This window comes from Selaginella moellendorffii, unplaced genomic scaffold (assembly GCF_000143415.4).
Source record: "Selaginella moellendorffii unplaced genomic scaffold, v1.0 SELMOscaffold_38, whole genome shotgun sequence".
Lineage (NCBI taxonomy): Eukaryota > Viridiplantae > Streptophyta > Lycopodiopsida > Selaginellales > Selaginellaceae > Selaginella > Selaginella moellendorffii.
This window is the reverse complement of record NW_003314299.1, coordinates 1243067-1263080: the sequence shown is the minus strand read 5'-3', so window position 1 is coordinate 1263080 and position 20014 is coordinate 1243067. Positions and strand designations below refer to the sequence as shown.

The 20014-nt window shown below is 49.5% G+C and overlaps 8 protein-coding genes across 18 annotated transcripts; 1 reads left to right on the top strand and 7 right to left on the bottom strand.

The window, feature by feature from the left end:
• The first annotated feature begins 300 nt into the window (after nucleotides 1-300).
• LOC9658657 lies at nucleotides 301-3489 on the top strand. 5 transcript variants are annotated; one of them, XM_024683788.1, is made up of 9 exons: nucleotides 301-453; nucleotides 504-706; nucleotides 855-1012; nucleotides 1077-1153; nucleotides 1198-1300; nucleotides 1356-1423; nucleotides 1476-1561; nucleotides 1618-1741; nucleotides 1798-2001. In XM_024683788.1, exons 1-9 carry the CDS (start codon nucleotides 327-329, stop codon nucleotides 1911-1913), a joined length of 1062 nt encoding a protein of 353 aa, XP_024539556.1. In that variant the 5' UTR covers nucleotides 301-326; the 3' UTR covers nucleotides 1914-2001. The 5 variants fall into 5 exon arrangements, with proteins under 5 accessions (XP_024539556.1, XP_024539559.1, XP_024539555.1 ...); XM_024683791.1 differs by having other exon boundaries at nucleotides 501-706; nucleotides 1210-1300; XM_024683787.1 differs by having other exon boundaries at nucleotides 501-706.
• Nucleotides 3192-4830, bottom strand: LOC9658656. 2 transcript variants are annotated; one of them, XM_002978660.2, is made up of 4 exons: nucleotides 4068-4830; nucleotides 3778-3815; nucleotides 3650-3714; nucleotides 3192-3578 (listed from the first exon to the last, which is right to left on the bottom strand). In XM_002978660.2, exons 1-4 carry the CDS (start codon nucleotides 4746-4748, stop codon nucleotides 3256-3258), a joined length of 1107 nt encoding a protein of 368 aa, XP_002978706.1. In that variant the 5' UTR covers nucleotides 4749-4830; the 3' UTR covers nucleotides 3192-3255. The 2 variants fall into 2 exon arrangements, with proteins under 2 accessions (XP_002978706.1, XP_024539554.1); XM_024683786.1 differs by having other exon boundaries at nucleotides 3650-3815.
• A 697-nt stretch (nucleotides 4831-5527) lies between these two features.
• Nucleotides 5528-6650, bottom strand: LOC9658655 (autophagy-related protein 8f). The gene is made up of 5 exons (XM_002978659.2): nucleotides 6501-6650; nucleotides 6292-6347; nucleotides 6155-6207; nucleotides 5973-6091; nucleotides 5528-5879 (listed from the first exon to the last, which is right to left on the bottom strand). The coding sequence occupies exons 1-5, from the start codon at nucleotides 6553-6555 to the stop codon at nucleotides 5782-5784; spliced, it is 381 nt and encodes a 126-aa protein (XP_002978705.1). The 5' UTR covers nucleotides 6556-6650; the 3' UTR covers nucleotides 5528-5781.
• A 61-nt stretch (nucleotides 6651-6711) lies between these two features.
• LOC112349380 lies at nucleotides 6712-9486 on the bottom strand. 2 transcript variants are annotated; one of them, XM_024683698.1, is made up of 5 exons: nucleotides 9404-9486; nucleotides 8255-9005; nucleotides 7722-7777; nucleotides 7604-7638; nucleotides 6712-7546 (listed from the first exon to the last, which is right to left on the bottom strand). In XM_024683698.1, the coding sequence occupies exons 2-5, from the start codon at nucleotides 8912-8914 to the stop codon at nucleotides 6879-6881; spliced, it is 1419 nt and encodes a 472-aa protein (XP_024539466.1). In that variant the 5' UTR covers nucleotides 8915-9005; nucleotides 9404-9486; the 3' UTR covers nucleotides 6712-6878. The 2 variants fall into 2 exon arrangements, with proteins under 2 accessions (XP_024539466.1, XP_024539467.1); XM_024683699.1 differs by lacking the exon at nucleotides 9404-9486 and having other exon boundaries at nucleotides 7604-7635; nucleotides 8255-9150.
• LOC9658654 (vesicle-associated protein 4-2) lies at nucleotides 9244-11531 on the bottom strand. 2 transcript variants are annotated; one of them, XM_024683700.1, is made up of 8 exons: nucleotides 11052-11531; nucleotides 10905-10975; nucleotides 10744-10825; nucleotides 10563-10678; nucleotides 10432-10509; nucleotides 10244-10369; nucleotides 10095-10163; nucleotides 9244-9531 (listed from the first exon to the last, which is right to left on the bottom strand). In XM_024683700.1, exons 1-7 carry the CDS (start codon nucleotides 11308-11310, stop codon nucleotides 10104-10106), a joined length of 792 nt encoding a protein of 263 aa, XP_024539468.1. In that variant the 5' UTR covers nucleotides 11311-11531; the 3' UTR covers nucleotides 9244-9531; nucleotides 10095-10103. The 2 variants fall into 2 exon arrangements, with proteins under 2 accessions (XP_024539468.1, XP_002978704.2); XM_002978658.2 differs by lacking the exon at nucleotides 9244-9531 and having other exon boundaries at nucleotides 9717-10163.
• A 526-nt stretch (nucleotides 11532-12057) lies between these two features.
• LOC112349375 lies at nucleotides 12058-13089 on the bottom strand. Its single transcript, XM_024683681.1, has 7 exons — nucleotides 13070-13089; nucleotides 12860-13012; nucleotides 12674-12805; nucleotides 12557-12616; nucleotides 12362-12500; nucleotides 12206-12290; nucleotides 12058-12156 (listed from the first exon to the last, which is right to left on the bottom strand). The coding sequence occupies exons 2-7, from the start codon at nucleotides 13010-13012 to the stop codon at nucleotides 12099-12101; spliced, it is 627 nt and encodes a 208-aa protein (XP_024539449.1). The 5' UTR covers nucleotides 13070-13089; the 3' UTR covers nucleotides 12058-12098.
• A 378-nt stretch (nucleotides 13090-13467) lies between these two features.
• On the bottom strand, nucleotides 13468-16783 carry LOC112349374 (acyl-CoA-binding domain-containing protein 6-like). Of its 4 annotated transcripts, none has more exons than XM_024683668.1 (20): nucleotides 16542-16783; nucleotides 16384-16454; nucleotides 16274-16337; nucleotides 16161-16223; nucleotides 15871-16095; nucleotides 15732-15809; nucleotides 15556-15681; nucleotides 15434-15500; nucleotides 15313-15374; nucleotides 15115-15254; nucleotides 14940-15066; nucleotides 14780-14891; nucleotides 14631-14719; nucleotides 14480-14563; nucleotides 14270-14422; nucleotides 14084-14215; nucleotides 13967-14026; nucleotides 13772-13910; nucleotides 13616-13700; nucleotides 13468-13566 (listed from the first exon to the last, which is right to left on the bottom strand). In XM_024683668.1, the coding sequence occupies exons 1-20, from the start codon at nucleotides 16734-16736 to the stop codon at nucleotides 13509-13511; spliced, it is 2130 nt and encodes a 709-aa protein (XP_024539436.1). In that variant the 5' UTR covers nucleotides 16737-16783; the 3' UTR covers nucleotides 13468-13508. The 4 variants fall into 4 exon arrangements, 3 of the variants coding, with proteins under 3 accessions (XP_024539436.1, XP_024539437.1, XP_024539438.1); XM_024683669.1 differs by having other exon boundaries at nucleotides 13468-13526; XR_002993364.1 differs by having other exon boundaries at nucleotides 13474-13566; nucleotides 13616-13910.
• On the bottom strand, nucleotides 16776-19933 carry LOC9658653 (septin and tuftelin-interacting protein 1 homolog 1). Its single transcript, XM_024683667.1, has one exon. The coding sequence runs from the start codon at nucleotides 19931-19933 to the stop codon at nucleotides 17093-17095; it is 2841 nt and encodes a 946-aa protein (XP_024539435.1). The 3' UTR covers nucleotides 16776-17092.
• Between the last annotated feature and the right edge of the window lie 81 nt (nucleotides 19934-20014).

Here is a 20014-nt window from a genome sequence, read left to right as displayed (position 1 = left end):
AAAGGGTTTTGGTGGAACTAGCATGATTGATTGAAATGTAAAATGTATTTTAATGAATATTTTTAATGTAATAATATATTATTTAGCATTAATAATATTAGTGCCATAGATTTATTTAATGGTTTTAAAAGTTTTGAAGCAAATGTTAGATTAATATTTTTTTTAACAAACTGTAATTTAATGGAAAAAAATTTCTCACAGAATTTTATTTAAAATGTAAAGTTTTAAACTTTAGGTTTTACTAAAACTCAAGTAGTTTTGGAATATTAGGTTTAACATTTTAGAGGGTTAGGGTTTTGATTTAAAATATTTCTCGCGATCCAGCCATGGATGACTGCCCGCGCCTCGTCTCGTTTTTCTGCGCGGAGCTCCGGGGATTTTGCTCGCGTCTGGAGACGCAATGCACAAGCCTGCACACCAGCATTGGCCGAGTAACAGCGCCGGAAGAATCTGGTAAGCAATCTCTCCTGGACGCTTTCTCTAGGTTCTTCTTCGTCCAGGAGCCGCTGCTAGGTTTGTGGATCAGCTCAACGACAGGGTTCTATCGGTGACTGCTCGACTAGAAACTCTCAAGGCAGTGACAATGGGCACTATTTCTTTCCACGAGCTACTCGGCCATTGCAACGAGGTGTACAAGAAAAACGAGGACACCAATCGCCTGCTAGAGATGGAGCTTGAACGGCATGGCTACAAGCAATCGCAAGAGGTATGCTTTCTCTTTTGCCTTCTTGAGTTCTTGTGGTGTTTTTTTATTCCTTGTGAGTATGCTTTGATAGACAGAAGGAGCTGCTCGATTGCTTAGATTTTCCTAGTCTTCTACGAGTTTTCAACTTGTTGCCTTGAATTTTTCTCAGGCTGTCACAGAAGTAACTGTTCAAGGTGATGACTTCTCTCTTGCGGAAGAAAGCTACGAAGCCAAAGCCAGGCAAGATATCAAGGAGGCTTATCTAGAGGTCCAAAGAGAAGGAGTGTCTGCCACGCTTGACAAAAGGCGTGATCACACTGGTTCTTCGTATCCAAACCAAAAAAAAATAGGACTGGCTCTTCTTTGTAAGTTGATCTTAACTAGAGTACAGGTATCTGGAGTCCCTTAGCTTGAAGGATCTCGGTTTGTCAGCGTCCAGTCTTGCTGCTCTCTCCGTCCCTGACGCAGGTATATCGTCAAGTATTTGATTCTTGTTTCTACCATTGATACAGTTCATGATGCAGATACTGCTCACATTGTTGACACGGATTCGGCTGTACACCACTTAGTAACAGAACCATCTAAAGAACAAGTCTCTCGAAACAGTTCTTCTAGGTACTTTTTACTGTTCATTGCGAATGAGATCAATTTTATATCTTTTGTTTTGAAGGAGCCTACGAGAGCTTGAGCTCGGCTCTGCCGATGATCTTGTCGATAAGCAGCCGCTTAACTGTAACGGTACGTTAGTTTCTCCGTAACAACATTTTTTCCTCTCTAATCTTTTGTACAGGGTCGAGTACTGGCCTTCTGGAGCCTGTGGCCTCTGAAGAATTTAACGCTGCGCCATCGTGGCTCAAGTGGCAGGTCTCCATAGAGGTAATGTGCTATTAGTTTTCAGCTGGCATTATCTTGAAGTGGTCTTTTCTGTTCAGCTACTCAATGAGTTTGTTTCTAAGCTGAACAATCTGTTCTCCCTAAAGACTGACAGCCTATGTGGGAAGCCCACAGATGACGTAAAAGCGCTGAAACCAGATGATCTGTTGTCTCTGGCGTACGGTAAGCTTAAGCCTCGTCACTTCTCATTTGGATGATCGTGGGTTTAACTTATGCAGAACCGCAAATCCAGAAGGCATGCCTCCTGATACTCGTGAAGCTTCAAAAACTGGAGACGGGCTTCCACGATGGCGTGACTACGTATTCGGTGCGCAAACGCGTGACGAAGGTTTGAAGTGGTTCTTCTGTCGTACCAGTACGGTTATTGCCTTGAGCGCGCCAAGAAGAATTGACATATACATTAGCTTTACAGTTATATGCCCAAATGCTGCTGATTATCTTATCAGACTAGTCGTTCTCGTTCATTCTCTTTGCTCAGAACGGGCAATTGTGGTAATGGGCTCTCTGCTATCGTCGCTGCTGAGGCAAAAAGAAGCAGAGGTAAGGTGTAGAGCTGTTTCCTGGTACACTTTTTCTTGGTTTCTCACAACAGGGTTGTTTCGAACTTTTGCAGGTAGTGGAAGGAGGTGATGGGCCCGAGATGCAAATTTGTCCGCTCGTCAAAGAGCGAGGGAATAGTAGGCAGCGGAAAGATGAATGTGTTGTGACAAAGAACTCGGACGAGGGCCGGAATAAAGATCCGGCAGACGAGAAGTCCAGTAAGCTTGAACACTGCGTAGAAAGGTCCTCGTCAAGCGACAACAGACGTAGGAGCCCCCGCCTTCTCATACGCCCTCTCGAACTTGAAGAGCAACGCAATCGAAGTTTTCCAATGGCTCAAATCGCCACCGAGGCAAGTCTACTCGTAAGTACTTTCGAATCTCGAGGATCAAACGAATCCTTACGCTCCGCTTATCCGCTGCAGGATAAAATTGCGGAGGCCGAGGATCGAAGGAGGTACGGACCCGGGGTCGAAATCAGTGCAGACTACCAAACTTAACTTGTGTGCTCCATCTTTTCCAGGAATGGAGAAAGTCGGGATGCAAGCGCCACCATAGAAGGTACTTTTGGTTGCTTCGGGCTCGCTATGCTTCAACAAACTCAAAACCCGTCCTTTGCTTTTTGTAGACAGCTCCACCTCCAGCTCGCTTGCACATGCGCTTTATACAATGGTCTCTGAAGCTGGAGATACGGGCTTAACAGTCCGTGAGGCAGGAAGGAAGGTGTTACAGCAGGGGCTATTGAAACTCTTTGAGCCCGAGGACGTCCCACTTTCGGTGCAAGTTGCAAGAGCTATGCGAAAGAACGCCTATTTCATAGAAGCTGGCGGGAGGTTTATTTTATGGAGCACGTTCCTGAGGAGGGAATGCAGAACAGCTGCGCTGAGACGGAGGCCCATGGTAGCGTCCGCTTGCAATCCTAACGACATGCAGAATCCAGCACCAAGCAAGAGGAGGAAAGGCACGCCTCTCAAGGCGGAGATGAGGTGTCGGAAGCGGAGGAGGAGCAACCAGCACTGAAAAACCGGGTACTGTGAAACTGCTCCAAGCTCCTCTTTCCGCTTGAGTGCTTGTTTTCCCTCAGGCTTTTTGTTTGAGTGACTTCCAAGTCATGCCTTGTCATGACTCTCTCGACTCTCAGATCGACATGAGTGATCGAGCTTTCACGGGTTTCCTCTTCACTCGGCTGCGTCTCCTTGTTGCTTCCTGAGCTGTCGCTGCGTTCCTAAGCTTTCGCTGATTGGTTTCTCGGAATTTGTCCAGGTGATAGTCGCAGAGCGAGTAGTCGGGCTGAGTCGTGCGGTGGCACCTCCATCCTTTGCCGTCCATTCGCCGGCACTGGCTACCTTCGTTCGCCTCTCCGTCGTCCTCCAGCTCTTGTAGGTTCCTCAAGCTAGCGCTTCTACTCCTCGGCCTCCTGGTACTTCTTCTCTGCTCTATTAGTGCTCCACTAACCACCACTGTGAAAGAAAAGAAGAATTCAGCAGGATATCGATCGACAAAAACTAAAGGCAAAGTCGTTTCCACTCACCGGTGTCGGTATCTCCTGCTACCGCTGCTGCTGCTGCTGCTTCCTGCTGCAGTGGTGGTGCTTCCCTGCAATTACAATTGCGACCATCAGCTCGGCAACGAAAAGAACCTGAAGAAGTTACAACGTACCTCGGAGGCGATGAAACGTCGATAAGATCCGAAGTTACCTGCAGGCCACAGAAATGGAGAAAAGGCAAAGAGAAAAGAATTGGTGTCAGCAAACAATGGCTCGCTTGGGAAAGAAGGAATTGGGTTGAATGGTTTGGTGGAGCTCCAGGCGACAATTAGGTGGAGAAGCAACTTAGAGCAGCAGCAAACTCAGGAAAGAAAGTATACCAGGAATTGGATCAGCGCGGGGGCATTCCAGGGACATGAGGCACAGACACAGGAGAAGGAAAGAATTTTTCTCTACAAGTTACCTTCACTGACTTGGGACTTGAGTCGTCATCGTCGAGCTCGCCGCCGCCGTGATCTCGGAGGAGCTGCTGTTGCTGCTGCTGCATGCAAGCCATCTCTGGGGCGAGTTGGAGTTGCTGCTGCTCGAGGCCCGGACGAGGTGGAGGAGGAGGCGGCGGAGGACAAACAAAGCTGGGACTAGCCGCACTGCAGCTCCGGGGCTTTGTCCTCTTTGGCCTGGTGGGGAGCGAGACCGCCGGAGTCATGGGCAACGAGAGATCCGGGAACTGCTGCAACGAGCTCGACTGCAGCAGCACCATAGCGGCGGCCTCGTCTTGGTTCTTGCTGCTCGTCCGAATGCTGCTACAAACCTCGGCAACCAAGCCCCGGCCTTTTCCTTCCACCGCTGCTACCGCTGCTGCTGCTGCTACCTTATCCCCGACTTCCTCCTCGACTGCTACAAGCCCTACAAGCGCTGGAGCTCTCGCCGGGACCACTCCTCGATTTCCAGGCAAGGATTTCTCTCCTTGTTCTTCTTCTTCTTTCTCATCTTTGCATCCAGGAAAGTTACCAGGAGCTAGAGCTGCAGTGACCACCGGCGCTGCTGCTGCTGCTGGCTTTGCCGCTGCAGTGATTTTCGACCTCAAGATGGGATTGGCAACTGCAGGAAGATGAACAGCGGACAGGTGCTTCCTTATTCTCATCTTTGCTGCCCTCCTGTTATTTTTCCTCTCACTTTTCTTCTCCTCTTGACTCTTTCTTTTTTTTTTTTTGCTCCTGCTAGGTAGCTGCTCACTTAGTCACTGCTCCTCCCACACAAAGCAACAGGCAAACCAGCAGGCAAACCAGGAAAAAAAAAGAAGAGAGAGAGAACTACACCACCAAAACCGGCTGTGAGTGAGAGCCCTCAAATTGCAAAGACAATGGGGTAGGGGGGCACAGCAGGCCCAGCATATCCTTGGAAATGCAAGAAGGTATATGCTCCCTTGCATGACAAGGCATTTCTCCCCCCTCGACCCCCTTTTTTTTCTCCCAGGAAGGAGTAGAGAAAAGAAAATGCTTTTAGAAAAAAATCAGATTAGCCCTTAAAACTACCATCTTAAAAACTTATTGCACTGTAGAGGAGATTTAGTAAAGTGGGTTCCTAGCTAAGCAAGTGTAGCCACTGAAAAGCTTTATATAAGCACAAAAGCACCACTCTCCTTGTGAGTGACAAGAGGAAAAAAAAGAGGGTGGAGAATGCATGCTTTTTCCCAGGTCCGCCTTGTGATTCGTGCAACAGTTCTAACAGCAACATGTGATTGATGTGTGGGTGTGTGTGTGTGTGTGTGTGAGTTTCCCCTGTCAAAACTGTATAACACAATTGGATCATCCAATATGTATGAAACTTCCCAAGGAGATAATTTTAGAAATATTCCATACTCAGGTTAGGGCACGCCACGTCGGAGCATATCCCCCGCCAGAGTGGCAGTGACCTGGCTGGAACTCAAAAAGAGAAGAGTTTTCAAGTTCCAAACTATATGTACATGAAAAGCCCACCTAAACAGAAAGAAAAGGAGATCAAGACCTGGACAGACTGACCCTGTTCTAAACAGCAGCAATAGTGACCCTTTTAGCAAATGTACAGCTTCTTCTTAGACGTGAAAGGAGGTGTGGTGGCGCGAAGTGTGTGATTGCCGGCTGTTGTGGATGGGGATCATCTTCTCTTTCCTTTTTTTTTTTTCGGGAATTCTTCCTTCATAGCGAGAGGCCGAACGTGTTCTCGCCACTGTATGTAACGTACAGAAAACCGTCCTCGTCTTTGTGCTCGTCGTAGATTGCAGACATGATTCCGGCTGCACAGGAAAGAAAAAATGGAAAAAAGAACCAAGTCTTTAGCTTCAGGACAACGCCTGGAAGATGTAAGGGGTCGCGGGCAAGAAACGTACCAGTGGGAGGGAGAACGTTATTTACAAAGATGAAGATCGCCTTCTCGGCGCTGAGCTTAATCCGCTTGCGGATCACGTAGACAAACTGCCCAACCGTCAAGTCGGCTGGAACTAGATACCTGCACCTTTCGGTCAGCTCGCGAACGAGAAAAGGGACAAAACAAACAAGGATAAAAACTCACTTTTTCTTGTCAATGTTTGGGATGTCACTCCTCTCGGCCTTCTCAACAATCACCTGGAGAAAAGAACGAGCGAACTTTAGAACATCCAGCCAGAAAGATCAAACGAAAAATCCATCCTTTATAGGACAGTTATTTACCGGAATTCTCTCTGGGTACTTCTCCCTAATCCTAGCAGCCTCGGCCTTTCTCTTCTCTGCGAGCGAGAGAGCAAAACAAAAAGGGTGAGAACGAATTCCATGCTATGAAACAGTAAGCGACAAATCAATCAAAAGGATCTGCGCAATCGAAACAAAAGCCACAATCAAGCACACCCAAAAAACCGTTTTTGGGGCAAATTTCCTCTCACCGAGATCATGCTCCTGCTTGAAGGAGCTCTTCGCCGCGGGCTGCTTGCCACTCATATTCGCTACTGCCGGCGGGGAGAAGAGAAGACTCGAGTCGAATCGGCTGCGGACACAACAAACCACCAAACCCTAGCTGCCTGTCTCAACCCTAAAAAATCAAACCCTCCTTTTGTGCTTCCTCTTTCCTTTCGGGCGTCCTTTGAACAGCCAATGGGCGCTTGCCACGTCGGACGAACCGACAGTCTATATAAAGTTAAAAGAAAGAGGAATGAAAAAATAATGGATCGATCGAATCGATCGATCGATCACACCTTTTTTCTTTCGCCCAATCCATCGATTGGAATCCCCAAGCAATTCTTTGCTCCCTGGCCTCAAAGTTCTCACATTTCTTCCTCCTGTTCTTGCGGAGCTAGGTTCAAGTCGAAGAACTGCCGCTTCACCACTTCCTTCCCAAGAACTTCTCTGTGATCTTGCCGAATTCCAATCGCTTCCCTCAGATCACCACCACCAACCTCCTGCCGTACTACGCTCGTACAAGCGTGATCTTCCCTGTGAACTTGAGCTTTATAAAAGCTCACACCATTTACTGCTCGGTACCGATCATCCTGGTTTCCCGCTTGTTGTTCTTCCCCGGAGCTTGCGACTAGCACTGCTGCTGCTGCTGCTGCTGCAGGAGGAGCTGCGTAGAGAGCCTGTGCTCTTCTTCTCGCCTTGGCGGTGACGGTGGCTGGCGGAGCTCGGTTATCACCACCAGCACCAGCACCACCACTGTGGAAAAAGCCGGCCTTTCTGGAGGACTCCTCGAGGAATGTGCTCCACAGCACGAACTTGCTACCCCGTGTCAGCTCCAGCAAGTATGGGCTGTCCCTCATCACCTTGGCCATCTTGACGGACCTGGGAATGTCTGCCTCGGATAGCAACCCCCGCCTCGAGATCCTGTCCGCCGCTTCTCGAGCTGTGAGCCCCGCGATGCCAGCCTCCGACACCACCGTGTGCAGTGCTCGGCGAAGCGGGTCCATCTTGCCCAGCTCTCGCAAGTACGACTCCCCTGCGAACAAAAAGTGCTAGTGCTGTTGGATGCATAGGAGCAAAAACAAACAAATACCACCAAGCGAGGCTCCACCACCAGCTTTGAGCCTGCTGCTCGCAAATGCAAAAGAAAACCAAAAATTCGCTTGGTTAGCGCTTAACCAGAAGTGGGAGCGTTGCATGCAACGCATTACCTTTGTTGAGGACCACAATTATCATGTGAAGAGCGCCCGCTTGATTCAGCTGTATCCTGCGCCACCAGACACAGACATGGCAGCACACAAAGGAGATCATTCAATGTCACAGTCAGCTTTTGGGAAAGAATATCCAGCCCCACTCTCATGCAACAGCCAGAAGTTCTTCTATACAAATCAAGCAGGCATTCTCTGCTAGACGACAATGGCCATCTAGTCTCGATGGAGAATTCAGCGGCAAGCTTGAAAAGAGAACACGCGGAATTGACGGCACCCATGCGATGCAAGACTATTCAATCCGGTGTTTCAGCTTGCTTAACTTATGCTTCAGGCATTAAAAGTATCTAGCGCACCCGTCTTCTAATATTGGTCAGTGGCCTCTTAACACCAGCAGCAACCAGCAACCAGAAAAACAACTACCCTGTGAAAGGAAGGCTACCTATGCAAGGAATGCAACGCAATATTCAATGCAAACACAAACGCAGAAAAAGCAGCGAGCACTAAAGCAGGAAAATGGCATGTACGCGTCTTACCCGTAGTCTCGAAGAAGCACGCAGAAGGCCATGGTCATCTTCACTCGCCGCCTCCTGCTGCTGGTGCTGCTCCACCACGCGGGTTCTCGTTCTCTTCCGTCCTGAGCCCGAAGATTCCCCTTTGACCAAGTCCTGAATTGGTTTCTTCGTCTGCTGCTTCCGCTTCTGCCTCTGCTGGTCTTTCCCACAGGAGCAAAACTTCTCGTCCACGACCGGCCCCGGATGAAGTTCATGCTCGGACCTTTGCCGTGCCAAGGCTGGCTTCTCGCCGCAGAAAGGAGGTGGCGTTCGCGGCTCCTCCCCAATTGCCTCCTCACCAATTGGGTGCTGCTGCTGCGGAGGCTGCTTGCATTCCCTGCCTACACCCGAGCTCTTTTCTTGTTGTTCACACCTGCAACATTGTAACGACGTGTTTGCTACTCCATCGTCCCTGTACCCTGCTTTGGACTGCCACAATCCACCATGAAGCGACAATCCCCGTTCTTCAGGAAGCCTGCTACACCTTGAATCTAACACCCCCGTACTTTGCTGCTTGTCATGCTCTTCATATGCTCTCTTCAACAACCAACCCGTTGAAAAAACGTACTTGTAAGTCGCCGGCAGCTGCTGAATCAAACGCTGCTTTTGCGGTCCCGAGGAGGGACGCTTCCTGATCCTCATTCCTGGACTACATGTACACCTCCTGCCGCCGGTGTAGAAGACACGGGACCGAGAACCCAAATAACTTGCTTTTCCTGGCCTGGACGCAGATCTACAATATAAAGTCTTATGAGTACTTCACTGCTTTGTAAACCACGCAAGCACAGCCACAGCCATCATCGTCATCACCGGAAGCAGCGCAGGATCTGGATTACTAATAGCTAAGCGGCATGCACACACGGCCAGGAGAGAGAGAAAGAGAGAGAGAGAAGAAGAAAGAGGGAGTAGGAGGGGCATACAAAATATATATCCATGCCTGTTGGATATAAAAGAAAATGCATAGATAATTATAATCCCACGCCAGAACTCCTACCACTCTGGACATATCAATCAATCAATCGGCCATACATACGGGTAAATCCGCCACAGCAAAGCAAAACCCCACACAGAAGCAACACCAGAAATATTTATAAATACGCACTCCCAGATTTTCAATCGTATGCCATGTACCTGAATTCTTGCAGCAACGCCAGAATCTCCGTTAAGTCAACAGACCTGGCGTCTCCGTTCGCGTGAACAGACGTCAACAGGCTAACCACCAAGTGTGCGTAACTTCCATGTGAAATTGAAAATCATCCCTGCAAACAACACCACACACACACACACACATCAAAACACAAACACACAAGCACGTACAAATGAAACTTCATAAACAAAGCCTAGCCCCTGAGAAACTATGGAAACTTAAGAAAAAGAACTCCACAAACACAACATGCATCGAGCATTACTCAGCTCGTTCATCTCACACCCACACACAAGACACTTTCGACAGGGACATCCGCACCCCCATTGTTTTGTGATTTATCTCGAGACCACGTTCGTTCGTTTGCTGCGACAACTAGCGGAGCTAGACGACCCCTTCTCTCTCTCTCTCCTCTCTCTCTTTCAACAGATAAGCAGGCCATAGAAAACAACACTAGTAACCACCACCCATTGACTTGCAAGCGGAGATGATGTTGAGAGCCTAGCTGGACACAGTTTCCTCGCCTCTCGGGATCTGACACATTGCTTCTGGGCTTAGCTTCAAAGCTGCTCCCAGTAGTAAAGGAAAACTCGACTCAAAGCTCTCTCAAGCCCACTACTGCTACAAACTTGAGCAACCGATTCGGCTTTGACGACAGGAAGAGGTTGATGTCCAGACCTTTAAGTTTTAGTAGGAATCCTGAGCTTCGGCTTGCTGCTTAGCTAGATACTTTTCGCGGCGCTCCTTCTACAAAACGAAAAGAAAAAACAAGAGAAGAGAAGAACAGTTAATTTGTGAGCGATAATGTGACGAAGGAAGCTGCATACCCATTCATCAATCACAAATCCCTGCACAGCACCTCCTTTATGGGATCGATCATTTTGAGGCTTTTTTCGGGCCTCTTGTGCAGCGTCAGCCTCGGCCAAGCGCTTCTGTTGTTTCTCCAGCTCCGCCTTGAAGACAAACGGTGAGTCGCTGGAGATAAAAACAATCTTAAGATAAAATCGATACAGACCGGCGATGCTGTTTGCGGGTCCAAGAAAACCACTCTCAAGACTCTCTCCACCGCCACAAGATCCTTTTGCTCGTCGAACTTCTCACATCCAGATGGTTAGCCAGCCAGTAAAACATGCATATAAAACGTACCAGTTCTGGGGTGTACTCCACTCCCTCCTTCACTTTGAGACTAACAATCCGGAATTTGTCTTTGAGCTTCCTTGGGTGCTGCTGCGGCCCCTCGGGAACCTCGACATATTTTACAACTGTAGCACGATAGCTCAGAGACTTTGGATTTTCCCAAATGGTATAATCTATCAAGGCTTATCACCTTTAGCGACGATTGTCTCGTTGGGCATGATAACGCCATTTGGGGGGCACATGAAACAGCTTTTGGGCGCTGTCGTCTGGAACTGCGAGAAAAAACCAAACAGGGAAAAACGTTTGAGTGAGCGGCCGAGAGAGAGGAGCAAAAGTGTGATGCCCAGGTACCTTAAATGCGACAGGCGATCGACTCACATTCTTTATTTTCACGGCGCTCGCGACTTGCTTACCGGGCTCGTCTGTAAAGAAAGAAAGGACACAGCATATTTTAACCCTACTACACAGCAAGCCAAGGAAATGGAAATGAGTACTTACATAGAAAGATGAGATTCTTGCCAGACTCGAATTTCAATCGACTCCTCTGGACCGAGAAGACCTTGGCGACGGCCGACACCGATCTGGAGCTGGGGAAATCGCTGCTGGTGCTGCAATCTTGCTGGTGCCGCAAGTGCTGGAGCACGCTCCCGGAGTGATCCGCTGGCACGCGGCTCCTCCACGGCAATCGACACGGCGCGCATCCGCCAAACACCGCGCTGTCCAATCGGCCGTCGCCGCCATTCTCCACCGCGGCCATAATATCGATCGCGCGCGCAAGAATCTCTCACCGAGGGATCGAGCAATGCGAGAACGCGAAATGCAGGAGCGCCAGGGATTCTTCCGCGCTTCACCAATGCCGGCCGATGCTCGATCGATCGATCGCCGCTGCTATTTCAAGAACACGCGCAAGGCGCTGACACCGCCGAAAAGGCGACGCATTACCACCGAGAGGGAAAAGGCGCAGCCGCGGCGTCTCCTTTATTACGAAAGAAACCTCACGATCGCCATAGCCATGGGAGCTTTATAATCGCCAGTACGGACGGCCGGCCGGTGGCCCAAATCACCGAAACGTGGCCCAACTATTTAAATCGGGTGAGATTCGAACACACAACTGCCAAAAGCAAGGCACTAAAGAGCTTTTTACCTTTAAACTAATCGCAAATTCTCCGAAGAGCCAATGATACGAGACAAAGATCATGCCAAGAGAGTTTGCGTTCTTCGCTGTAGCACGAAAGATCCAAAGGAATGATAGGAGTTTCTTTTCACTTTTCCATGGGCGATGGATGATACACACCTTTCAATGGCTCGCTAGCTTGCACTCTTTGGAATTTTTATATGGAGGCCAACGATGGTGTACGGCTACGATGCCGTATAAGAACCAATTATTAAATTTTTGGACCTTTAAGGTCCAATATTATAATAATAAAAACAATAATAGGACTAAACAAAAGTAATAATCAACTTAGCATATATTTGATCTAATATTTCAGCTTTGACATTTCTCAGCACGAAAGGAATGAAAATTTATTTGCTGTACCGCCAATGTTACACAGCGTTCAATGGCTTCGCTAAAAAATACCGATTAATATCTTTATAAAACGGCCTGGAATCTAACGAGTTAACACGATCTAGAGCTTGGAAAAAACCATTACCTCGCATTACCACAAAATCTCGAAGCCGAGCTTCTTTTTCCACTTCTCATCGTCACGGTTTTTAAGTTTTCTCTCCTTCGTGCAGCTAAGCTTTCTTTCAGGAATCTAAAACTTTGCCTCCCTCGCCGGGAGTCCCTGCGAGCCACGACCACATACCTCCAGAGGCGTTTTGCTTCTGCTGGACGAGCTGGGCCGCGACTTGGTCCGAGGCAGCCTTTTGCCGTCGTAGCAAATCCACCTCCTTTTGCAACGCCTCCATGGACTGGAGCTTTTGCCTCAGCTCTGCGACTTCGACCTGGAGAAAGAAAATGCAAGGTTACGGGACAGGTTTCTCTTGCAGGCTGACTTTACCTCCAATTTGAAGCATCTCGTTTGCTCGGCCACGAACTGGCCCCGAACTGACTGCAACTCCTGCACAGTAAAGAGAAATTGTAGAACTAACGTTTCGTGCACAAAACGAAGAAAGACCATGGAGAGATCGTTCGTAGTGATCGACAGCTCGCTCTTTAGCTTGTTATTTTCGTCTTGGCATGACGTTAGAGCCACCTCAAGCTCCCGTTTAAGCTCCAGCAACTTTGGAGTGTTGTAGCCGCCATTCTCCTGGAAAGAAAAGAGAAACAGTAAATAACATGGAGACGCGTAAAAACATGATACCGTAGGCGTAGGCTGATGATCTACTGGTTCCTTCGAAATTATTGAGCTCTCGGGCACGTCTGCAGATTCTCCAACCTCCGTAAAATGGCTGCCACCAAAACTTGGAGCTGGAGACGCCTTTGATTGGCTTATGCCCGTCTTCAGGACATGCATCTGAAAGCTTCCACCTCAATACAAGTCACAGTCTCAAAAAAGAAAAAAACAACAAACCTCATTGCTGTATTTTCCGTTGTAGCCAGCAAAGGCTATTAAAGTTTCGAGCATCCGCATGAAAAGAGCCAATGATACGAGACAAAGATCATGCCAAGAGAGTTTGCGTTCTTCGCTGTAGCACGAAAGATCCAAAGGAATGATAGGAGTTTCTTTTCACTTTTCCATGGCCGATGGATGATACACACCTTTCAATGGCTCGCTAGCTTGCACTCTTTGGAATTTTTATATGGAGGCCAACGATGGTGTACGGCTACGATGCCGTATAAGAACCAATTATTAAATTTTTGGACCTTTAAGGTCCAATATTATAATAATAAAAACAATAATAGGACTAAACAAAAGTAATAATCAACTTAGCATATATTTGATCTAATATTTCAGCTTTGACATTTCTCAGCACGAAAGGAATGAAAATTTATTTGCTGTACCGCCAATGTTACACAGCGTTCAATGGCTTCGCTAAAAAATACCGATTAATATCTTTATAAAACGGCCTGGAATCTAACGAGTTAACACGATCTAGAGCTTGGAAAAAACCATTACCTCGCATTACCACAAAATCTCGAAGCCGAGCTTCTTTTTCCACTTCTCATCGTCACGGTTTTTAAGTTTTCTCTCCTTCGTGCAGCTAAGCTTTCTTTCAGGAATCTAAAACTTTGCCTCCCTCGCCGGGAGTCCCTGCGAGCCACGACCACATACCTCCAGAGGCGTTTTGCTTCTGCTGGACGAGCTGGGCCGCGACTTGGTCCGAGGCAGCCTTTTGCCGTCGTAGCAAATCCACCTCCTTTTGCAACGCCTCCATGGACTGGAGCTTTTGCCTCAGCTCTGCGACTTCGACCTGGAGAAAGAAAATGCAAGGTTACGGGACAGGTTTCTCTTGCAGGCTGACTTTACCTCCAATTTGAAGCATCTCGTTTGCTCGGCCACGAACTGGCCCCGAACTGACTGCAACTCCTGCACAGTAAAGAGAAATTGTAGAACTAACGTTTCGTGCACAAAACGAAGAAAGACCATGGAGAGATCGTTCGTAGTGATCGACAGCTCGCTCTTTAGCTTGTTATTTTCGTCTTGGCATGACGTTAGAGCCACCTCAAGCTCCCGTTTAAGCTCCAGCAACTTTGGAGTGTTGTAGCCGCCATTCTCCTGGAAAGAAAAGAGAAACAGTAAATAACATGGAGACGCGTAAAAACATGATACCGTAGGCGTAGGCTGATGATCTACTGGTTCCTTCGAAATTATTGAGCTCTCGGGCACGTCTGCAGATTCTCCAACCTCCGTAAAATGGCTGCCACCAAAACTTGGAGCTGGAGACGCCTTTGATTGGCTTATGCCCGTCTTCAGGACATGCATCTGAAAGCTTCCACCTCAATACAAGTCACAGTCTCAAAAAAGAAAAAAACAACAAACCTCATTGCTGTATTTTCCGTTGTAGCCACCAAAGGCTATTAAAGTTTCTTCGCCATTCAAACACGCGGAGACGAGACTCAATCCCTAGGCAGGACAGAAAATGACCAATAAAATCGGAAAAAGGCCGGCAAGGACAATCAAAATGTCATACCTCGCATGCGATATACGTCCGTGCAGGCACAGAAGTTACAAGTGACCAGTCAAGCGTTTTCATGTTCAGTACAATCGTTTCGGAAATCCCTGGTATAGGACATGGTACAGGAGAAGTTAAAACAAACATAAAATGGACGATACACTTACCAGATTTATTGTCCCCTCCACCAACAATGTACCACAAATCACCAACTGTTGCGCCAGCATGGCCTGCACGAGGCGTGGGTGTATACTCAGTCTCTTTGCGGGACCATTCCATCTGAAGTCACGAATCCATAAGTTCAAAGGAGCAATGCATCAAGCCTACCGTTTTCAAGTTCAGAACATGCAAGTCACTGAAGCAGCTGGAATGTGAGCCACCCCCAAATATGTATAGGTAGTGACCAGCATAGACCGCTGCAGCGTGGTCGGCACGAGGAGATGGAGGCGGTCCTCTGAAAGTGAAGGATATAGATACAAACAAGCAAGACCAAACGACTTACATTGCATCGACAGCTTCCCATGTCATTGTTTCCAGATCAAAGATGTTGAGGTCATTGAGCAAACGCCTTTTGGAGTCTTCTCCACCAAACATGACTAAGTTGGATCCGATCAGTGAAACGGACTGGCCCCTTCTCGCGATCTGAGCACCACAAACAGCGAATGGTCAATCTTGTCGTGATACCGTATGTCACACGTACCGGAGCTTGTCCATACGTTGGGAAAAGCGACCAAGTGAAAGTCTCCGTATCAAAAGCATGAACTGGAGATAGAGAGCACTGAAGTGAGATGGATCTCAAAGTTCCTCTGCATTACATTAACCTGAGACAGAGTCGGGGGAGTTTTTCGAGTGGCCACCCACAACAAACAGCATCCTGTTCTTCCGAATCTGGAAAAACACTCAGGAAGAATGTAAGATGAAAGTATAAAGCTAGAAAAATTACCAGGCTATGACCGGCACAGGGTGACAAAATCTGATTTGAAGGGATCGGAGGCATGGACGACGACAAAGGAGACGTTGGGAGCTTTTGCTCAACTTTGGACCAGGTGAGCGTTCTTAGATCGAGAACCTATGACGAAAATTCCAACATCAGTTATTAGTGAGCGAAAATCTACATACCTGGACATCGTTCAAGTACCGGCCATTGTGGTTCCCTCCAATCACGAACATCTTATCGTGTACAACCGCTGCTGCATGCTGCGCAAAGACCAAAGTTTATAGCGTTCTTGATCTAGTTTCCCACATATGAAAGACAAACCTGATAGCGAGCTGCTGGTCGTCGTCCAGATACCAGAGGTGAAAGCCATTCGTTGCGAACATCAATCTCCATAATAGTGGAGCACTCGACATCGTTTTCTTCCATTTTCACCTCCGTGCCGATCCCACCATTTGCTGATGGCAGCGGGGGAGATGGAGGAGAATTGTTTACAGCGGGGATGTCCTCCTCTTGAAGACTTGGATTTAAATCATTGTCTTGCACAGGCTGAAAGAATGCAGCAGAGTTAAAGTTCCTAACACAAAAACGAAAAACATGTAAAGCGTTCTTACCATTTCGCCAATTGCCTCAACTTCGCTCCCTTGCGACTTGAAATACCAGTCTGGATCTTGTTCCTGCAAAGGAAAATCGATGGAAACTCTCGAAAAAACATCGAAACACTTACTTCCAAGGTTCTAACGAAGAGCCGCATAGCTTCAATTGATGGCAACTCTTTAAACTCGCTCCAACTAAAGGAAACGTTAAAGCCCAACTCTCTCCAAATTCAAGCTATACCTCTTCCATTTGAAATGCTCCTGGGTATTCCACATCCGAGGCTTCGCAGCTGTACACGGCCCGACCGTGGCCTGGATCCCAAAATTCCAGAGGATTACACCGAAATATTTCCAGGGCAAGCGATCTAGCTGCCGATCCAGCATGGCGAAGATCCATACCTGCATATAGAGCCCATACAAGAGCAGCGCCATCTCTGGCGTGAAGAGCGATCCGAGCGGGAGAGCCACATTCTCGTAGTCGTCGTCGTCAGCTGAGAAGCCCGCGTAGGCCGCCGCGACGTGGAACTTGGCTGGATAGGGCAATAATCCTGCTGCCGCCCGGCCGGACGAATTCCGCGAGAGCGAGGCAGCCATGGCCACCGGGCCAAAGAGAAAAGGAAGAACACTCCTAGGTGACCTAAGTTAACTCAAATTTAATCCAAGGGCAAAGTTAAAGGTCAAAGTTTAGTTAAAAAATTCTTTCGAAGAGCTCTTCTTCGAAAACTTTCGATCTTGGTTGTCACCCAAGAGCTCTTCAATCGCCCAAGAGCGCTTCTTCTTCGAAATCTTTCCATCTTGTCAATCGCCCAAGAGCTCTTCTACGAAATCTTTTCGCACACTCTTCTTCGAAACCTTTCGATCTTGTCAATCGCTCAAGAGCTCTTCTTCTTCGAAAACTTTCGATCTTGTCAATCTCCTCTTCTTCGAAACCTGTCGATCTTGTCAATCGCTCAAGAGTTCCACTTGCCACCCTTTCGAGCATGGTGGATCTCGAGCAGCTGCTCCAGCGACACGGACGTCCACTTCTGCCCAGCCTGAGCCAAGACTGCCTGCTTGTGATTGTCCACCGCGATACTCACCGATCCAAATCCATAAACCTGGAGCCCCTGGTGCAGCCGCCCCGGCTTTGGCAAGAACTGGACGTCCTTCTCCTGCGCGAAGCTCTCCACCACCTCCTTCAAGCTCATCTCTGCCTCCGCCTCCGCCACCGCCACCGCCACCGCCGCGAACTTCTTCTCCACAAACTGCTGCTGCCACTGCTCCGCGTCGCGCATCACCAGCGGCGCCCCCTCCACCGCCTGGTTCATCATCTCCAGCGCCCCGTTGAGCTGCCACCTTACGCGATCGTTGGCCAGCAGCTCCGCCGGCAGCACCGACTTCCACCCCTGGTACCACTGCGTCACCTCGTCAAAGTCCGGGTTGGATCCCAGCCATGCGAACAGCGCGTGGTGCCACTTCGGGAAGAACTTCTCCTCCAGCATCCGGATCATGAGACGGAGCGGCATCACCGGAGCCCAGGCCATCACCCACGAGAAAGGCTCCAGCCGCTGCTGTGCCGGGTTGATCTCCAGCTGCTCGAGCGCCACCTTTAGCTTCGGGACGATGTTCCGTGCCAGGAGCTGCTCCCAGCTCGCCGCATCAAACACCGAGTGCCACGGCGAGAGCATCAAGTAGGCCGAAACGTCACTGGGATCCCAGGCTTGCAGCACGCTGTTTAGCTTCCACCGGATGGTATCGCACACCGGGTCCATCCTCGAGCCGAGGAGCGGCAGCCAGGGATGCACCCAGTGGTGAACCGGGACCGTGTCCTGCAATGGATCCCACGCCTCCACCTGAGCTCGCAGCTTGGGCATCACGCAGCTGTCCAGCACGCTCTGGAACACCGACGCTGGGAGGAGCTTCTCCCACACCTCGAGCACCCGGAGGAGCGGCTCCGGCTCTCGAGCTTCCCAGTTGATCACCGCACGGTTGATATGCGGCAGCACCGTTTCCATCACCAGGCGAGTATACGGAGAAGAGTCCACCTCGGTGAAGATCGCCTCCTCCTCCTGCTCCTGGAGGAGTTCCATCCACGGAAGGAGAACGTCGACACCTCGGGACGGCTGGAGGAGCGGCTGCCATGCTTGGAAGTGAGACGTGATCCTCGGTGCCGCGTGAGACAGCACCAGAGCTGAAAGGTTCCAGAGCTTGTACTCCTCCGGGAACTCGGCCTTGAGCTTGGCGAAGGTTTTGAGCAGGCCGTCTAGAGTTAGCCTCCGCGACGCAGCTTCTTGCTGGACACCTTCGATGGCGGAAGTGATCGAGTGCATCACCTCGAGGCTCCTGCTCTGGAGCTCCAGCTCCTTCTGCAGCCGGTCCCGGTCCTTCTCAAGGATGGCGATGGTTTGCTTGTCGTGCCTGAGCCTGGAGTCGTACTGCTGGATGTCCGAAGCAACGAGATCTACCAGGAGCTTCAAGTTGTGCTGGAGCTCCGGCATGGGGGTGTCGTCCTCCTCGACAACCATTCTCTCGGCGTTGAGGTCCTTCATGTCCGTGACAACGCGCACCTGTGGCCCCGTCATGTCCAAAACCTTGCCAACTGTTCTTCCCTGCTGCCGTGACAAGAGCTCCTCGGCTGAAACGAAAGTTTTTGCCTTCTTTTTGTTCTTCTTCATCCAGAGCTGCTCGTTTGCTCTCGACCTATGGGCCACTTCTTCGCTTTCTGTCGCTGCTGCTGGATCATCACGACCCGTCGTCACCTCCTGAAAGTCATTGTATCCCATCCCCATGTTCTTGGGCCTCAACTTCACTTCAATCGCCGCCACCCTGCCTTGCAAGTTCTTTCCCAAGCCGGTACCACCAGTTAATCCCATCTTCGACATCATCTTGTTGGTAAATTCGCTGGTGTGCTTCTGCCAGACATACTCAACAGAGGTACTAGAAGCTGGGCCTCCGGGTTTCTTCTTTGTCTTCTGCCGGACTTTCTCTTGGATCTTCTTTCCCAGAGCACTCGGCAGCTCCAGATCCCCATCGTCATCGTCCCCGGCACTCGCAGCTCCATTACCTTGGAAACCCAGTCCCACACCAGCTCGTCCATCGGCATCCCCGTTTCTAGCCTGGAAGCCAATTCCTCCCCTTTGAAAACCAAGCCCCACGCCACCTCGTCCATCACCATCTTCACTTCTAGCCTGGAAACCAATTCCTCCTCTCTGGAAACCAAGTCCACCTCGTCCTCCAATTCCATCTTCGTTCCTAGCCTGATCATCGCCCTCTTCGTTGCTAGCCTGGAAACCAATTCCTCCCCTCTGGAAACCAGTTCCAGCACCACCAGGCTCATCGCCATCAGCCTGGAAACCAATCCCTCCCCTTTGAAAGCCAAGCCCAACACCACCTCGCTCATCGCCCTCATCGCTTCCTCTATCCCGGCTACTAGCTCGAAATCCCAGCCCGGCGCCAGGCACTTCTTCTTCTTCTTCTTCTTCTTCTTCTTCCTCCATCTCTTTCCTAGAGGACGACGATGCCTGATTCTCAGTGCCCACGTCCTGGACGCTCGCCGACACGAAATTCACGGGCTTGCTCGACTTGTCCTCGACGATTATCCCGCCCCGCCGCTTCTTCCTGCCCCTTCTTCCTCCTCCTCCTCCATCCGAATCCGACCCTGACGACTGGTAGCCGTAGAGCGCCTCCTCCTTGGTCTGCCCCCGCCTCTTCCGGCGGCTCCGGTAGTAGAACTCACCGTCGATCCACTCACCATCCACGAAATCGCCCTCCGTGCTGAAGCGCTCCATGTTTTGACGCTCCTCGTCCTCCATTTCCAAGAACCCTAATAACTCGCCCTAGCTCAAGGTAAACGTTACATATATAAGAAGATTCCATTGTGAAGATTATATTTG

Bases quoted from the DNA above. Each gene is read 5' to 3' on its own strand.
- LOC9658657 (XM_024683787.1), top strand. From the start codon at position 327: ATGGATGACTGCCCGCGCCTCGTCTCGTTTTTCTGCGCGGAGCTCCGG. The intron at 707-854 runs GTATGCTTTCTC...AATTTTTCTCAG, and splicing joins GCTACAAGCAATCGCAAGAG to GCTGTCACAGAAGTAACTGT. The intron at 1,154-1,197 runs GTATATCGTCAA...CCATTGATACAG, and splicing joins TCTCTCCGTCCCTGACGCAG to TTCATGATGCAGATACTGCT.
- LOC9658656 (XM_024683786.1), bottom strand. From the start codon at position 4,748: ATGAGAATAAGGAAGCACCTGTCCGCTGTTCATCTTCCTGCAGTTGCC. The intron at 3,816-4,067 runs GTAACTTGTAGA...TGTGGCCTGCAG, and splicing joins CAAGTCCCAAGTCAGTGAAG to GTAACTTCGGATCTTATCGA. The intron at 3,579-3,649 runs GTGAGTGGAAAC...TTTCTTTCACAG, and splicing joins AGCAGGAGATACCGACACCG to TGGTGGTTAGTGGAGCACTA.
- LOC9658655 (XM_002978659.2), bottom strand. From the start codon at position 6,555: ATGAGTGGCAAGCAGCCCGCGGCGAAGAGCTCCTTCAAGCAGGAGCAT. The intron at 6,092-6,154 runs GTGAGTTTTTAT...CGAAAGGTGCAG, and splicing joins CCAAACATTGACAAGAAAAA to GTATCTAGTTCCAGCCGACT. The intron at 5,880-5,972 runs GTACGTTTCTTG...TTTCCTGTGCAG, and splicing joins TAACGTTCTCCCTCCCACTG to CCGGAATCATGTCTGCAATC.
- LOC112349380 (XM_024683698.1), bottom strand. From the start codon at position 8,914: ATGAGGATCAGGAAGCGTCCCTCCTCGGGACCGCAAAAGCAGCGTTTG. The intron at 7,639-7,721 runs GTAATGCGTTGC...ATTTGCGAGCAG, and splicing joins AATTGTGGTCCTCAACAAAG to CAGGCTCAAAGCTGGTGGTG. The intron at 7,547-7,603 runs GTATTTGTTTGT...TTTTGTTCGCAG, and splicing joins TGGTGGAGCCTCGCTTGGTG to GGGAGTCGTACTTGCGAGAG.
- LOC9658654 (XM_024683700.1), bottom strand. From the start codon at position 11,310: ATGGCCGCGGTGGAGAATGGCGGCGACGGCCGATTGGACAGCGCGGTG. The intron at 10,976-11,051 runs GTAAGTACTCAT...CTTTCTTTACAG, and splicing joins CAAGAATCTCATCTTTCTAT to ACGAGCCCGGTAAGCAAGTC. The intron at 10,370-10,431 runs GTCTGTATCGAT...TTTGTCTTCAAG, and splicing joins ACCCGCAAACAGCATCGCCG to GCGGAGCTGGAGAAACAACA.
- LOC112349375 (XM_024683681.1), bottom strand. From the start codon at position 13,012: ATGCATGTCCTGAAGACGGGCATAAGCCAATCAAAGGCGTCTCCAGCT. The intron at 12,501-12,556 runs GTAAAGTCAGCC...TTCTTTCTCCAG, and splicing joins CGAGATGCTTCAAATTGGAG to GTCGAAGTCGCAGAGCTGAG. The intron at 12,291-12,361 runs GTATGTGGTCGT...AAGAAAGCTTAG, and splicing joins GAAGCAAAACGCCTCTGGAG to CTGCACGAAGGAGAGAAAAC.
- LOC112349374 (XM_024683668.1), bottom strand. From the start codon at position 16,736: ATGGCTGCCTCGCTCTCGCGGAATTCGTCCGGCCGGGCGGCAGCAGGA. The intron at 15,067-15,114 runs GTAAGTCGTTTG...CTTCACTTTCAG, and splicing joins TGGGAAGCTGTCGATGCAAT to AGGACCGCCTCCATCTCCTC. The intron at 14,564-14,630 runs GTATGACATTTT...TGTCCTGCCTAG, and splicing joins GGACGTATATCGCATGCGAG to GGATTGAGTCTCGTCTCCGC.
- LOC9658653 (XM_024683667.1), bottom strand. From the start codon at position 19,933: ATGGAGGACGAGGAGCGTCAAAACATGGAGCGCTTCAGCACGGAGGGC.